This window comes from Mizuhopecten yessoensis, unplaced genomic scaffold, assembly GCF_002113885.1.
Source record: "Mizuhopecten yessoensis strain PY_sf001 unplaced genomic scaffold, ASM211388v2 scaffold716185, whole genome shotgun sequence".
NCBI lineage: Eukaryota > Metazoa > Mollusca > Bivalvia > Pectinida > Pectinidae > Mizuhopecten > Mizuhopecten yessoensis.
Window position 1 is genome coordinate 158,618 of NW_018479990.1, and position 17,660 is coordinate 176,277.

Sequence of the window (17,660 nt, forward strand, 5' to 3'; positions counted from 1 at the left end):
GGTACGTCCGCATTCCATGCGTTTCCTATATGACCTTCTTGAGGTCGTCTAGTCTCATGTCACTGTCTTCCCGTGAGTCTGTTTATGTCTATGAATTGGAAAGCTTTATTCCTGAAGTACGTGTGATTATACATTTCCCGGTAAAATCTCGATATCGGGTGTTGACATATCATCGGCACGCACGTGTACTATTGTTTACCAGGGGCCTGTTCGTTTATGCGGAACAACCGGTTTGACCGTTTATAAATGTAACAATTTCGGGTATAAATCATGTCGGACCTGCAAATGTGTATGCAGCCCTTGCAAGGCTTTCTCAAGGCTCGCCTGAAAGCAGCATCAGATTACTAGGTCCGACCTTATTTAATAAACGAACAACAGTGGTCCGATCAGTTTAACCGTTTAAACGAAAACGGCCCAGGTGTTACTATAATTTGCACTACGATATTGAATGCCCGATACGCAATACGGAAATGACGACACGGTGTACATGCACATTTCGATCAAGTTAATTGAGTCCGAGCTGTACTTTTTCCGGAAGTACGTCACTAAAATGGACGCTGATGACGATGTGTGGAGCCACCTTAATCAATAGAAATTCACCATAGCAGAACCTACAAGTATAGGACAGACGGTAGTAGTAATAAACTCACAACATTAAATACAAATTGTAATAGTTTCAAATTGATTATTTTGTTTCTTCCATGTGATTCAGTAAAAATATTGTGAGATTTCACCATCCAAAGTTATTTCACACTGAAATTATAAAAAACTACTTCCCCAGCCTGATGCGCTGAAAACTGTCGCAGGTTTGTGGGATAAATATATAACTTGTGTTTCATACGAACAATAAAACTATAGTTATAACACCTACTGTATTTGTTACAACAGGTATCTTTCATTCAATAAGTACTCTCCTTACACTTTTCTTTGAAAATCTGTTTCCACCTTTTTAACACCTTAAAAAAGTTGTACATCTGGCACTGTAGTACTTAATATCCAATGTTAGTTTCTATGTAAGGATATCTTCTTCATTAATAAAGATGAAATTTTAAAAAAAAATTTTTTTTTTTTTTTTTTAAAAAGACACTGATAATTGACAAAGAAAAATATTTGTGTTCGTTTTGAGAGAGAAAATGCATGTTTATGTAATAATTAAAAGAGACTGGCTGTTTCATTCCTTTGATGAACAGTTTAAGGCACATTGACTGTATCATGTAAAAGTTTTTCACTTCATTAAACATATAAAATGTGATTGGGCAACAAGTAAATAGAATTGGGAAACACCGTAAATACACTAGCTGCTGCTCAATAAAATACAGTCCTTCTCCATCAAATGACACGATCACAACATTAACCCGTGTTTTCATATTAGTGGGGATGAGTGATAAACAGATCAGCTTTTATCATGTACTTGCCTTTTTTGTTTATTTTGATCGGCATTTGACTGTAGTTTGTACTAATTTTTGCCAACTCTGAATTAACTATTGTGTGATTATTCTGCAATCTAATGTATCACATTTTTGTACAGCTGTGTACTGCAATTTATATTAAATACTTGTATGTAACTTTTCTATGTATGGATATTCTTACTGTATCTTGTAACTTATGTTTAGTACGTATTTAATTTGATGTATACTTTATAATGTATAATCTGCATGTTTTGATAAATCTTTTAACCACTTCAATGGAAGGGAAAATGGTTTCTGGTTTCACTTTGGAGGAAATACTAGGAGATTTTGCATGTAGAAAGCATTCTTTGTGATTTTCAGGTCCTAAATGAAATGTTGGCTACCTTTTCTTGCTTTTTAGAATTTTATTGATAACATATTTCTACATGTATATGTGCACTAAACAGTCCTGCAAGCTGTTTGTATTTAGGACTATTCAAGATATGATTATATGGGGGGGGGCAGGGTCACAATATATAGCGTGATGGTCACAAAAAATACCTGCTTGTCCCCCTTATATCCTATCTGGAATACTCTGGATTGTTTTTGTGGAACAATTGGTTTGTCTGTTTTTGAATGTAACATTTTAGGGTATAAATCTTGGTGGACCTGCAAATGTTTATGTGCAGGCCTTGCAAGGCTTTGTCAAGACTTGGCTGAAAGCAGCATCAGATTACTAGGTCCGACCTTATTTCATAAACTAACAACTTTGGTCCAACCGGTTCAACCGTTTGGATCGCGATAAACGAAAATGGCCCAGGTCTTTATCTGCATTTATTGTGTCAAAAATCTAGAGTTATCTTCCTTGCATCGATATTACTGTGCTGTGCAATTGCTAGACAACTTCACTATATAGGTCACTGTTTATTGCAAATCTTTACAAAAAGAATTTGTAATTATGAATATTGGGAGATATGCCTCAACTAACCAAAACTTTAAAATGAAACCTGGTACATTTGTAATAATTTTACATTTCAATAGAATAATTATAAGACTAGTTTTCATATTTTTTCAAATAATGTGTATTAATTTTCATTGGATTAAAAAAGCTATAAAATGTATGTTCAAATTATGAAGGTTATAATCTGCCATGATACAGTGACCTCCCTTGAATTCTAACTTGTTGCTATGCCATTCTGAAGTGTCTCTGTTGCTACGCTCCACTGATGCTATGATCCTTTTGATGTGTTGCTAATACGCCACTCATTGGTGGCTCGGTTGCTATGATCCTTTGATACGTTGCTATGATCAACTAATGTGTTGCTATGCTCCAATGACATGTTTTTCCAAAGCACAATAATCTACCACTCTCTGCATGAATGCGTATCGTGTTGTTCTTTCAGAATGTTATGCACTCTGGAAATCTACGAGGGAAAAATATGGGGAGTGATCCAGATTTTACTCGAGATCGCCAAAACTCTTCTCATATGCACGCATCTGTAAGTGTGGTCGATCTGCTTTTCACCCTATCATTATATAGCCTGTCTTCTCAAAAGAGAAACACATCTTTCTGTTTGTAAAGGAAATCCGTTTCTGATTTACATGTTTGTACTATGTATTACAATATATCCAGAAACTTTTCCAAAGAGCACCACCTTGAGGGTCAGTTCTACCCAGACTGTGTATAAAATATATATGTACTCAAGGTAAAAATTGCAATATCCTCTTCTCACCATTAACTCATTCACCCCTGAAATTTTATAATGAACTATTCCAACCTTTGAGTTGGAAGAGTTAAAATGTGTCTTCAGGGGTGAATGAGTTAAAATTGCTATTTTTGAATGATGCTTAGCAATAAGTGTACTCTTAAGCCTTAGGATGCAGCCAGTTGGAATTTGGTACAGTACCATCCTTGGGACAATTTGATTAAGTTTTGTATTTACAAATTTTGCCTCTCATCGTGTTGAAAATTTACATATATCTTTCATCAGAAGCTAGGTTTTTCATGAGAAATGATGCAAGAGTTTACCTTAATAGGTCTGCAATTTTTTGTCCAATATTTGCACTGTATAGCTAAAAAATATTTGTAGGGGAGACAACTCAGATTTATTGACTAAGGGAGATAACTAGGTTTCAAAGTTTTTCACGGCTTGATAAAATAAGTAGAGTCACAAGCAAACATGGCTGAACACACAGTAACATGTACAACATAAACCTCACATATTATACTCGATGAAATATGCTACTTCTATTTGTAGTTTCAATAAACGTACATAATCTGCACGTGCATGATAAAAAGTCCTTTATACACCAACTGTATCGTCTCACATTCGATTTCCACAAAATAATTGTCACAGTAGCACGGAATTAGATTAGTCCGTTATCCAAGTCCTTGACAGTAGTTACTGAGGCAAATTTAATAGTTTGATAATCACTTCTTAGAATCCTAACTACAATGTATAATGTTCAGATTGTTGACCAGTCTCTTTTGTTTTTTTAATGTTAAGAAAATCGTTCACTCGTTATTGCATGCATTAAATCGATTTTCGTTTCTTTTCTCTTTGTTTTTATTAAGAGATAGCTGTGTACTTTTTTCGTAGAGAAGGAGATGTCGGTTGTTTTAGGAAACACTTGAACAAAATGGGAAATACAAAAATGTCAATATATATAAATTGACAGGACAATATATATATAAAATAAAATAAGAAATACTCGAGAATGACTGCTAGGCCTTAATAAATTTGGAGGGGTAAAAATACATCAACATTATGAATAACTATTCATAAATCACCATTCAGAGACCCTATAGAAGCTACTTACAGAAGGGAGGACTGTAAATGTAGCCTAACACATCATACAGACTAACAGGTGTTTTATACCCCAACTTGCTCTGTGTTGTTTAGCCAGTACATAAGGGACCCATCATTCATAGTAGGGCAGAGTCAGCCCCGGCCCTTAACGTTAACCGGATGGAACCTGTAAGTTTGTCGACAGATCTTTTAAATTTATATACCGACTTCGAGCTCGCCACCCCAGCAAATCGCTCAAGACTGACTCAAAAATATCACGTGTAGAATCCAGAAAGACAGACTTCTATAGAAAAAGCAATTATCTTTTAACAAGGTATAAAATAGGTACCGTTCTTCACTGAATATCCACCAGTGAGTTATCTTCAAGGTACATTTTTGCAAAAAATAATACTTACCTGTGCGAACCCTACTGAAGGATAACAGTGGACAAAACTGGAAAGATACAAAACACTAATGTGTCTGCACCTGGATTTTTGAGCCAGTCTTTAAAGAGAGATGAGGGAGTTGACCTGTTGCTACAAGTATTTAATTATCTGTGGATAGTATGAATATTTTGAGGATACATTAAGTACAAACAAAAACAAACAATACAGCTGAGTCGACATGTAAAGCCAATTATTTGTTTCTCTAATTCCTTGTACGTGTCAATGAGGAAACAAATCAGTCAATTTGGCGGCACAGCACATCTTTCCTCACCGGGTATTTCTATTTTTCAAACAAAATGTAACTGGACATGATTTGTGTAGGGCTGTCTTTTGGTGACTTTATACTTGTAAACAGTAGCAACACGTCACCCCGTCATTATATTACGTAATCGGAGACGACCCTGCACATGTTGTCAAGGATCGGAGAATGCCACGCTTTGTGCATGTGTTGGTCCGGGTTACCCTGCATGCATGCCTACCTTTCGATTTTATGTCACTTAAAAAACTACTTTTCAAATACAAATGTACCGTATATATAAAATCTCACACAGTAGAACTGCATTAACTCGTTCAGTACCACTGACGACGTAAAGGTGTCCACGACCACAAACCTGGGGTCCCCAAGCACCAAGAAACAGTCGACCTTGTCTTATACATTATCTGAATATTCAAACATTCTCGTATCCAACATACAATTGCTTTACCGTTTCTGTCAAAAAAAATCTATCAAATAAATCCTGTGTCTTTTAAAAAACGAACTGTCTAGTCTGACCAATGTGTTGGGTGCACAGGTTGGCAGATTAGACAGGTTCACTGTATATAGACCGCGTTGTATATTGAACGTGTTGTCTGTCACCATAAGCACTAACATTTATATGTTGCTCATTCTGTTTTGAATATTTAGCTCACTTCAAATTCTGAAGCAATTTCAATATTTTCTCTTAAAATTCCTATTTTGCCATCTTTTAGTAGTTTCTTATTTCACAAATTTCCACTTTTTTATTTTTTATTTTTTTCAATTCTTGTCTATTGAGTTTGATTTTGTTATTTTAACTTCGTTAAATTTTGTTGCTGTTTTTTATGCCCTTTGTCCCTCATCTTACACAAGACACTAACACAGATATCAGCTTTTTCCAGCACAACTTACTGAAAAATATTTTGCTTATTGTCTGTCCTTTTTCATTCGGATTCGACGGATTTTGAGCGAATGATTTTACTGGTTTTCACAATTCCTACTCTATTTAACTCTAAAGAGAATCTTAACTCTCATTGAGTTTGCCTACAACAAATGTACATTTATTTCGATTGAATATGAAAATATTTCTCTTTATCAATACATATGCCAACAATATAGAGTTTGTCATTTTTCATGGAGTGTTATTTTGATGTCCTGTACTTGTTTCAGTCATAGATACAGGATAACTTTTAACCTTTTCACCCCTATGTAATTTTAGTAGACTCTACCATGCATTGATTGGGATGAGTCCATTAGGGTCAACAGTGGTGAAAGGGTTAAATGAAATTTCTTGTTAAATTTGCTTGTGGAATGAGCTGGCAAACTCTTTAAAATGAGAAAAGAATTGTGAAAATTGGTTAGCCTTCATCATTCATAGTCTCAGAAACTGTGGAACCAAATGGAAAGGGATTGGCTAGTTAAACCTGCACAATACCATGAACACAAAACACGAAATATATTCTAACATCGTTATTTATCATGAATACAAAATGTTATTTGACAGCGCTATATATAAACACTTCTGCACCTAACACCAACATGAATGTACGTCTGGTTAAGTAAATCAGTTTACATTTAGCTTCAATTCCTTTTGATTATTTGACTAACTGTATTATTCGGTTTAACAGAACATCGTTGCATACATGTTTTGTATATGATGTATGTGAAAACACATTTTCTGATCAGTTGTTTGATTGTTATGTCATGAAAAGAAAATAACAGATGTATAACCTCATGATGATTTCTAGAAATGAAAGCCAGATTTCAAGAATACTATTTTTTCTCTGGCAAATGGGTGACAAGTATGTATTACAGGGTTTACATAAATAATGGTTGCAGTCTTATATTCTGGGTACTGTATAGTTGCTAATATTCACGAGGGTTTTAATGTTGAGAATTTCCCGATGTGTTAAAATTCATGAAATTAAAACCCTCATAAATATTTTTAGATCGTAGATAATTAAGGCTACACACGTAACTCTTCATCTTGATGTGTTTTATAAGCATCAAACATACACACCATGTTTAAGTTATGTTACTGCTTGTTGCAAATAGTAACAAACACTCTGAACTCTTTGCGAAGTGTTCCGAAACAGACTTACAGAAATTGTGATTTGTGAAATTAAACCCCCGCGAATAAGTTCTGGACACAAAAACGTGAAATTTTAACCCTGCAAAATTTAACAACTTTACAGTATGTAATAATATGAAATTGATCAAACTTTCCTATGGTCACATACAAAATTTGACACTAGAATGAAGTATCCTCAAACTGAGTTTTCGTTCTGGATCTACATATAAGTAAGGCTATGAATTTGTGGAGAAAAAAGTCTAAGTCTTGTTAATAATACTGCAACCCGAGTTATTTCATCCTCCGCTCAAATAATAAGTAAGTGGTGTTTAGAAAGATCTCCCCAGTTAGGTAAGCATTCATGTAAGCTTTTACTCACAAACTGCACTTGTTGATGTATTTATATACCTATATATCTCAATTCAATTGAATGTTTGTATATATGTACAGTATAAGTTTTTGACCAAGGTGTTAGCGGGTAGCCATAATGATTGCTTGTTTTATAGCTTTTATATCCCAAGATTTAAAAAAAAAAAAAAAAATTAAGATTGCTTAAATCATAAATAAATGTGATAAACATTATATGGAATCTTTTCTATTGCTTTGCTTCAATGGATATTTTGTATTGTATGGCTTTGACGCAGACCCAGGATATATGTGTTATTGTTTTAGGATTGGGGAGGGGTGGGCAATACTTCATGGAATATTGAAGTACCCTGTACGCTGTTTTGACCGAGAGGTTTTGTACACTTGCTGTATGTGTATGCATTTATCATGTTGGAAGTCTTTGAGTCACAATGGAACCTCATGTCACCAGAAAAAATATTCTTGTGCAAATTGTTTCCTGGAAATATCTATTATCTTAATTAGTAAAACTTTGAACATAAGTCGATCAAGACAGACTGTTACAGGATAAAAAAAAATTAATGAAGTTGTGGAATATCAGTTGAGTAATCTTGCAGAGAAAAAGAGTTTAAATATCATCACAATTTGAAGATGGAAATGTTTGGAAAATTATAGGAATGTTTTTTGCCCCCTTTATATTTATATGTACACAATTTAATATTAAGTTTAATTCAACATTTTTCATCGTTAACCCTTTCACCCCTATGTAACTTTAGTAGACTCTACCATGTATTGATATGGAGGAGTCCATTATGGTCTACAGTGGTGAAAGGGTTAATGGAACAAATAATTTAAAAGTCTTCCTATAAACTGAGTGAAGCATGCTTGGTGATTTGAAGCTGTGTGCTGCTTGTATAGATATAGACTGTAGTGTACATGTTTAGCGAGTGTTGTTTTCTGCTTGCCATTTCAGACGGGGGTAGTGCACCTGCGTAGTAGCTCTGATATCACGCCTCCATTAGTGTCCCCCTCCAAACCTAACTACTATGCCCAGCATCCCTCCTCCTCAAACGTCGCCTCGTCTCCCGGCCACGCCCCAAACAACCACCATCAGTACCGTGACCAGCAACAACAACATCGCGAACAACAACGAGTAAGTGTCTTACCATGCGCCTCGTCACGTAACATGCATGATTATCTTTTGTCGTGTATTCTTTAATTAATTAAGAATTTTCCAATAATATTCTTATCATATGTTTTAAGATTTACGATTCCCCTCTAGGTACCTCATCTGGTGAATATGTGTTCCCTGTGGGTTTGTTGTCCTGTGATTAAGGATATATTCTCTCAATACATGGCCAATTGAAATTTGTTCAGTGATTTGTGTTCCATCTAGGTGCCTCTATTAAACGCTAATTCCCCTGTAGTTGCCTCATCGAGAAGGTAGAATTTTGGTGTTGTCGCCTCATCTAACAAGTAAAAATGTTCTCCAGGGAATTTCCTTGTACGTTAAATAAAAAATTCCCTCTGAGTGCCTCATACAGTGAGGAAAGCTTCCCCCTCTAAATGCATTATGTAATAATTAAGAATTTCCCTCTAAGTGCCTCATGTAGTAAAATCTTCATCGGAATGCCTCACCCAGTGATGAAGAATTCCCCAATGAGGCTTTCTGATCCAATATCTAAGATTCTCATTACCAGTTAGCTTCATAAGGATTCCTGTAGTTGCCTCACCCCTGAAATTTGATAATAAACTATTCCAACATTTCAATTGGAAGAGTTCAAATGTGTCTTCTAGGGTGAATGAGTTTGTAAGACTTCCCCTGAAAGTGCCTCATCCAATAAGTAAGGATTCCCTGTAGGTACCTCATCCAGTTAATAGAATCCCCCTACCACCAAGTGCCCCATCCACTAAGCATGTGTCTTTGTAAAATAACAAGAAATCTTCACCCAATGAGCAATAGTTTCTTCTTAATGCTTCGTACCTGGCCGTTCTTCAACCAATGAGCAATAATTTCTGTGCTTCGTGTCTGACTGTTTGTATGATCTTGTACAAGGTCATCATTCCACGTGTTATAATGTTAGCACATCAGAAGCTTTCTGTATCCAAAGTACAACCGTGTTCTGCCAAGCATCAATTCTCGCCAACAGAGTTATCTGCATTGTAGATTATCTGCAATTGAAATCTGTAGTCTGCTTGTTGTTCATGGAAATGCTTAATTTATCATTTTAGAAAAACATTGTGCTGGAAAACACAACATGTTTGCTTGTAGGAGGTCTTTGTCTCTGCACTCTAGTCAGGAATTTAATTATTGGTACTGGAATATAATTGTAACCACAAAGTTTCTGGGTTTTCCTACGTTGTGCATCACTTCCAAATCAATGGACATTTTATTGTACAGGGGTGCAGAGACCATTTTTGTGGACTAATTTTAGTAATATTTCAATTTGAAATTCCATATGCTAAAATACAAAAGAAAATGGAAGAATTCATATTTTGATTTTTCATATCCAATCATATGCTAGTGTTATTGTATGCATACAAAAAAAATCTAACTTTTTTTTTTTAAATCCATAATTCATTATGATGTGTTTTAACCCTTTTAATACCTTACTATATTTACAAGCCTTGTTTTTTTACGCTTCTTGGTGTGACCATTTATCTGAAGAAATAATTTGTTGACAACAAAACCCAGTATTTTGTGCTTTGAAATTGTGTCTTTTTTGCTTTCAACTTCTCAATAACCGTTTTCTACCAGCTGTGAAGAAAACATCTTGAGTTACAGTGTAAAGTTTGCTTTAAGGTTGACAGTGTATTTATTTTTTGAAAAGCCTTTTTTGGGGGATGGGGGAGGGATGGGTGTACAAGGCTTTTATGAAAATTAATACAGTACTTACAGTACAAATTGAATCTTTCACCCCTGAAGACACATTTGAACTCTTCCAGCTCAAAGGTTGGAATACTTCATTATGAAATTTCAGGGGTGGATGAGTTAAGAATTTTAAATGCTATTTTCACTTGATTATATAGGATTTTGGCTGTGATGAGTTTGGTTTGAAACCCACTTTTTATCAGTATCACCCATATACTTACCAATTCCTACCCATTTTTCTCTTTCCAGAAAACGAATTATGCTTTGAAATGGCAAACCATTGATGTGTTTTATTATTTTTTGTAACCAACTTTGTAGCAATTATCACGACCCAAATCCCAGTATGATATGCCTACTAGCAATAATCATCAGTCAGACCAACACTTGGACCGGTTCGCTCAAGCCAAGGATATGGCACATGGACCATACGGTGGATATTATGTGAGTTACCTCCCCTGCTCAGGGGGTTCATCTTGGCAGGCCCTGATCCAGCATACGGGAAATGGTTTATAAATAATCCTGGCCCTGAACTTAGCATTTCAGTCAGTCAAGGACAAATGTCAGAACCTAACACCATACACAATGTTTTGATTGGCTGGTCCTACTTGTAAAAATCATTTCAAAGATACTTCAGACTTGAGGAAATCCGAAGACTTGAGATGTTGCATAATATATGTACAAGCCAGTCAAGTTTTGGCCAAAATATCTTAATGATATTCTTTTTCTTTCTTATATCAAAATTTTAATGAAAAATGATATTTAAAAAATGACGTGATTTAATATCATAATTCCAAATTCTTTTTGATTTGCTGTAAATTCCTTTGAATTTTTCAACTGTGAAAATGAAAAAAAGTATAAACCTTACAGGAATTGATTGAAACATTTTGTTTTAAAAGCTGATATTGTTTCACCATTGTGAAAACTAATCCATTATTAGAAATAACAGCAGTACAAGATCAATGGTATGTCAGAATAGATCAAGTGAGGCGACTAGTGAAAAGGAAAACTAGGGTGTACAGAATCAAAAATCAGATAGTATTTTAACACATTTCATTTACAACTAGTGGATGTCAATTATACCTGAAATTAAATGTTTTAAACGTCCCAACAATACCCGTAGATTTATTTACAGTCGTATATGTTAAACAATAAACATAAGCTCTGTAGAGCTATGTCTACGACCAAACAATAAACATAAGCTCTATAGAGCTATGTCTACGACCAAACAATAAACATAAGCTCTGTAGAGCTATGTCTACGACCAAACAATAAACATAAGCTCTATAGAGCTATGTCTACGACCAAACTTTATTTCCTTCTGCACGTAACAAGAATAAATCTCATGTCTTGACAATTTCTAACAGGATTATCAGTTGTTAAAATTATTTGTTGGTTTGTTTTTGTCTTAATTGTACATTCCTTCTATTAAAAAAATCTGAATATAATTAATAAAATTTTGCATTCTGACATATTCTGATTCCACTTGTACTTGCATTGCTAGTTTGGATTAACAATGAAAGCTTAATCTTAACATATATATGCTTATTTCTAATTTTCTTATTTTAAATTAACCAATCAGACTGAAACTTATGTCTTGACATTTTCTAATTGACCAATCAAAACATCTGTTACATTGGTTTCTGTCCATCAGCGGGGGCCTGCCATTTGAGATTCTGCATGCTGCTGCATGTTGAAAGCTTCTTCCAGCATCGTTCCTACTCGACATGCCTAATATACATATATTATACTAATGGTTGATCCTCTTCTTCTTCTTCTTCAGCATGCAGATATTCCTGTCCAATTAACTCTGGTGCTTCAAGCATTGTTTACAACATCTAAAAAAAGGCTGTGTTGATTCTGAATTTCAACCTGTTAAATGCTGGATTCAACATTTTATGTGCTCAGATTTAACTCGTTCACCCCCCGAAATATCATAATGAACTATTCCAACCGTTGAATTGGAAGAGCTCAAATGTGTCCTAAGGGATGAATGAGTTAAATGAATAGATGAGTTTGGAAATTATTTTTTGCAAATTCCTGATAATAATGGTCAGAGCTATATCCAACTGTAGATCTTGAGAGTTTATTTGCTTTGTGGATTTTGCAAGTTCTTGCCTTGATCTATTTAAGCTCATTACTCTGAAACAAAGAATTTTAGAAATAAAAAATCGATTTTATATATTGATCCTATCACCCCCTCAAATCACATTTGAACCTTACCAAATCAGGGACTGGGCAAGTCCAGTTTAAATATGTAGGGGTGAATGAGTTTAAGATTGATTTCAGGATTGATTGTTATGTAGCGCATGCCTCAGAAACAATCTCTTGAATGATTTGAGAAGCTGCTTGGATATTTATATAAGATTTTCTGACATTTGTATTCACAGGTATTTGTGCATACGTATTTTAAGCATGTGTATCTGCATTTATCAGAAAACTCCAGATAAGGGTTTTTACTGAACTTGTAATTAGTACGTTGCCATTAACAATAAGTAGCAATAGTATGTTTTATATAAATAACCTGGCTATGCTGTACTGAGAAGAGTGCATTCTTATACTGCTTCTTTATATGCATAGAGTGCGAAAATTTTGATTGTAGTTACATTGATGTATCAACATGAATTTAACTCAATATCTGCAACAAATATCCAGAAAAGTGCTTTGGAAAAAATAATGAACCCCATATTGCAGAGGAAGTGCTGATGGAATTTCTTGGCTAACTTTCAAGTTAAAGTTATATTTTGTGTCCCCATCTACTGGCCTGTTTGTATCACGTCTTTGTTAGACTTCAGCATTCAGCTCATAATCTCTAATAAGTAAAGTACTAGAAGTTCAACTGTTGTCAAATTTCATAGGTGATCCTTTTTGAAGAGTATTGCACCAATTAATCAGGCGTAGTATGAAGCCATGTAACAAACGAGTTAAATCAGATAGTCCACCAATATATCAAATGTAGGTCACTGTGACTGGGTTAATTTTACGTTCAGTTCCGGATCCGTTTAAGGATAAAAGTGGTAGCGAGCATTTGTGTGTTTTGCAAATCTGTTTTACAAAATCTGATTTCTTCCTGTTTTCATGGGTTATGGTTACCTATGTCATTTCAATATCACAATTTTTGTTTGAAGATCAGGATTTTAAAGATTACATCAATAAAATAATATACCCGGGTAAACTGGCAAATTGCTTCATTGTTATTCGAAATTCGAAAATGGTTGGTTATTTTACTTTTCATGCACACAAAAAATAGATTCATAGACACGCTGCCACAATATAAAGCACTGATATATATGTTGCAGCAAGTACAATGTAAACGTTTTCACACGTCTTACTAATAAGTAGAGAGTGAGAACACTAAACATGGCAGTAAATGAAAAATATTCATGAAGAATGACTTTATTAATGGTAGTTCATATAATTAATACTTCAATTAAGTCATAACGTAATTATTTCCTTGTAATGGTTAATGCACTCTCAAATGATTCATAAGCTAAGGTTTGGAAATGTAGGGTATTTCATTGAATTGTGTGGTTTTTTTTTACAGATTTATGAAGATTCTTAGAGTTTTCATCTTAGCATGTGGTTGAGTCTTTTTTCATTCTTTACTGAATATTTTTAGTGTTTTCTGTTAATGACATCAACAGTTTATTAGCTCACCTGGCACAAGGGCCACATGCGCTCTTCCAACCGTGGTGCACCTTCCTGTCGTCCATTTCTTTAATTTTATATAAAGGAAGGGTGTATGGAATTAAGGAACTTGCTTTGTATTGAGAGATCTTTAATTAACAATGATGATATTAGAGATTAATCAATCTTTCTACCCCTTAGGAGTGAGATAGGGGAATCTCAACCCGAGGGGAGATTCTTAAGTTGCTGAACACGAGGTTTCCCCCCATCTCACCTCAAGGGGGTGAATGGTTTTTTTTCTCTTACCTAGTTGACCCTGTCATATACATAACACAATGTTAACGTTACAGGCACAAGCTATTGTTGGCACAACATTAATGCATTGTTGACGTAACGTCATCGTATTGTTGAGAGGGATGTTTTCTCTGTCACATAATTCCAGCACAGTTTCAATAACATAGTAGATACTGGGTGTATGGTGAGAGGATTTTTACATGTTTTTTGATAATTAATTTTGATGTACTTCATACTTCAGCCAGCAATGAAAGAGGATGAAAAGATTAGTGATCTTGACTATGTGTCCTATTATATAAATCTGTCCGTAAAATATAGCTGCATTGTTGCACGAGAGGCATATCAGCAATCTATTGTTGGCATGACATTAATACATTGTTGACGTGACGTCATTGTATTGTTGACATGACGTCATTGTACTGTTGACGTGACGTCATTGTATTTTTGACATGACGTCGTAGAATTGTTTTGACTGGGGAAATCCCTCTGTCTCAACCCTTGGATGAGACAAGGATATCTCACACTGGCAAAAGTGGATACGCCTGTCAAGGGTAAGAGATATATAACATCCAAGTGAGCTATTCAGGCCCATGAACCTCTTGTTATACATTATTGTCATATATTATTCAAAGCAAGTGAGCCTTGATGAATTTCTTTTTTAACCAAACTTGTATTGCATGGGAAAAAAAGGAATTGAGTAGTGTTCTTTTTCTTTTGTTTCAGGATTTTTTCCACTGAATTTTTTTCTGGGCTAATCGTGTTCTTGTTTATAAATTTTTCACTTTTCTAATTTTCAAGTCTTGAGGGATATTTTCTCTGTCACATAATTCCAGCACAGTTTCACTAACAGTTTAGATGGTGGGAGGATTTTGACATGATTTTTGATAATTAATTTTGATGTACTTCATACTTCAGCCAGCGATGAAAGAAGATGAAAAGATTAGCGATCTTGACCATATATCATATTATGTAAATCTGTCCGTAAAATATAGCTGCATGTTGCATGAGAGGCATATAGGATAATTTAGTTTTGTCCAATTATACTTTATATATCTCTTTATCCAAAGTCATGTCTGATGTATTCTATGAAAAAGAAAATCTCAAATATAGTTATGACTGAAACATTCAAGCTGTCTTTAAACATATTGCCAAATATAATGTTTCATTACAACACATTAAAATGAACAGTTAGCATTGGTTTGGAAAACATGAACTATGTAACTAAATTTAAACGCATTGTATATGAAAGAGTCTTGTATTGTTTTAACAAATGGTAATCAAGTTATAGATTCAAGATCACAGCTTGACAGGGCTACAGCACAGACGTGATGTGTACAGATAATAATTAGAGTTGTGTCGCTTTGTTACAGAGGCCTCAGGCCCCTCAGCCTCCCAGGCCAGTGTCGATGCCCGATATCCCTCGTCTGTCACCCAGTCTCACTTCAACAGTTGTTCCGTTACTTTCAAAGGTTTGTATGCTGAAATTTTGTCCAACTTGCATATCGGGGTCAATCTACCTAATTTACATTGAAACCTCTTTATATCTACACTTCTGACCCACATACACTATGATCCATGGTCTATTTTATGAAATTTATCAAAGACTAAAGTTAACTTTTCTTTTTTTCAACTTACCAAGATTCACTTTTAGAGTCGATTTGAAATCGAATATGGCCATCGAGGCATCCAGTTGGCCGAATTATGTTTGACTTCCTTTCAGGTTACACCATACAAATTTTAACTGAATGTGGAACAAATGTCGACCTTAACCAAATGTTTTAACTTCTCACCCGATATGAAATCTGTCACGGCCGACCCAGCCGAAGATTTTAGTTATGTTCCTCTATTATTTAAAGAGTTCCACTGTTTTGTCTATGTATGTTACATTTATCACTGAAAACTTCTTATGGAATTGTTTCCTTGCTTGATATTTTGTTACATGCCTCTTAAATAAAGAGTTTCACACTTCTGTGTAAAGTGTTTTTAATCTCCTCCGTTACTGAAGAGTTCTGAAGTTCTATTCTTGTGTAGCTTATCCTTCCACCATTCCATTACTGAAGTTCTATTCTTGTGTAGCTTATCCTTCCACCATTCCATTACTGAAGTTCTATTCTTGTGTAGCTTATCCTTCCACCATTCCATTACTGAAGTTCTATTCTTGTGTAGCTTATCCTTCCACCATTCCATTACTGAAGTTCTATTCTTGTGTAGCTTATCCTTCCACCATTCCATTACTGAAGTTCTATTCTTGTGTAGCTTATCCTTCCACCATTCCATTACTGAAGTTCTATTCTTGTGTAGCTTATCCTTCCACCATTCCATTACTGAAGTTCTATTCTTGTGTAGCTTATCCTTCCACCATTCCATTACTGAAGTTCTATTCTTGTGTAGCTTATCCTTCCACCATTCCATTACTGAAGTTCTATTCTTGTGTAGCTTATCCTTCCACCATTCCATTACTGAAGTTCCAATATTCTGGTATTGTTCAGCTAAAGGAAGACTACAAAGAGGAATACCGTCGAAATGGTCGGCCTATTCAAAGAACAGAGGCAGTGGATGAACTCAGGAATGCCTTTGAGCTGGCCGAGAAATCCTGTCCTGGCATCACAGACGATTTAGTGGCTGGACTTATGGGGAGGCTAGCTATGTCACACATGTCCGAGCAAGATATCCGGAGAGCAGTTGATAAGGTCAAGAGATAGGTAAGGAATCAATCATCTTCACATATTGTTTCACATCTTACATACCTACAGTCAAACTTTGATGTTTCAAACTTTGCAGGACCATCGGGAAAAATTTGAAACATCAGGACTTCTTCTCACGAATGTTGAACATTGAACATGAGATAGAACGTGATTTTTATGTAACGAAACACTGGCTAAGAAATTTGATTTTAAATGAATAATTAGATTTACAGTAATAAGAATAACATGTGTATTTATGCACTGTAAGTTGCATGGTGATCTTGTCAAATTCAAAATTCATTTGTCAATTAGATTTCCTTAGCCTGTACCTGTGTTGATGTGCTCCATTATAAACACCATGTGGCTGAGAGTGATTCCGCTTGCTGCTCGTGTAATGATTTAAATGTAGAGGTTAACTCATTGACCCCTGAAGACACATTTGAACCCTTTCAATTCAAAGGTTGGAATAGTTCATTATGAAATTTCAGGGGTGAATGAGTTAAGGGGACCTAAGGGACCACACACTACTGCTATCAAATTTTCGGAGCTTAGAGCAGTACGCCATTTTCGGAACGCCATTTTCAGAAAAAAAATCAATCGATAAAAAAAGAGGGACTATTCTCTCAAAATTTAAAGGAAAATGGAAAAAAATTAAGATCAAATTTTGGTTTTGAGGGTCCAATTCCAGATATGTCCTTTTTCGTTGTAGTTACTTATGGGGCAGCATGTTGAAGATCTGCCAAGCAGGATTCTACCAAATTTTACTTGACATACCTTATTACTGTGTTTGCTATGTGCACTTAATGAAAATATTAACAAATCTCATGAAAATCACGTTCAATAAAAATTGAATCTTCTATTTATGACTGGTGCAGTATGAATGCCGAAGACTAGTCACTGTCACACTCTGAT

General features: G+C 35.0%; 1 protein-coding gene across 18 annotated transcripts in view; it reads left to right on the forward strand.

The window, feature by feature from the left end:
- Positions 1 to 17,660, forward strand: part of LOC110441994 (serine/threonine-protein kinase 25-like) — a 54,961-nt gene that overhangs the window by 32,480 nt on the left and 4,821 nt on the right. For 9 of the 18 annotated variants that reach the window (XM_021485347.1, XM_021485348.1, XM_021485345.1 and 6 more), the window contains 6 exons: positions 2,792 to 2,887; positions 4,292 to 4,366; positions 8,248 to 8,427; positions 10,465 to 10,587; positions 15,435 to 15,533; positions 16,554 to 16,766. In XM_021485347.1, the coding sequence (XP_021341022.1) occupies positions 2,792 to 2,887; positions 4,292 to 4,366; positions 8,248 to 8,427; positions 10,465 to 10,587; positions 15,435 to 15,533; positions 16,554 to 16,766 (786 nt within the window). The remainder of the gene's footprint in view (positions 1 to 2,791; positions 2,888 to 4,291; positions 4,367 to 8,247; positions 8,428 to 10,464; positions 10,588 to 15,434; positions 15,534 to 16,553; positions 16,767 to 17,660) is intronic. The other 9 variants (XM_021485357.1, XM_021485365.1, XM_021485354.1 and 6 more) reach the window with 8 other exon arrangements.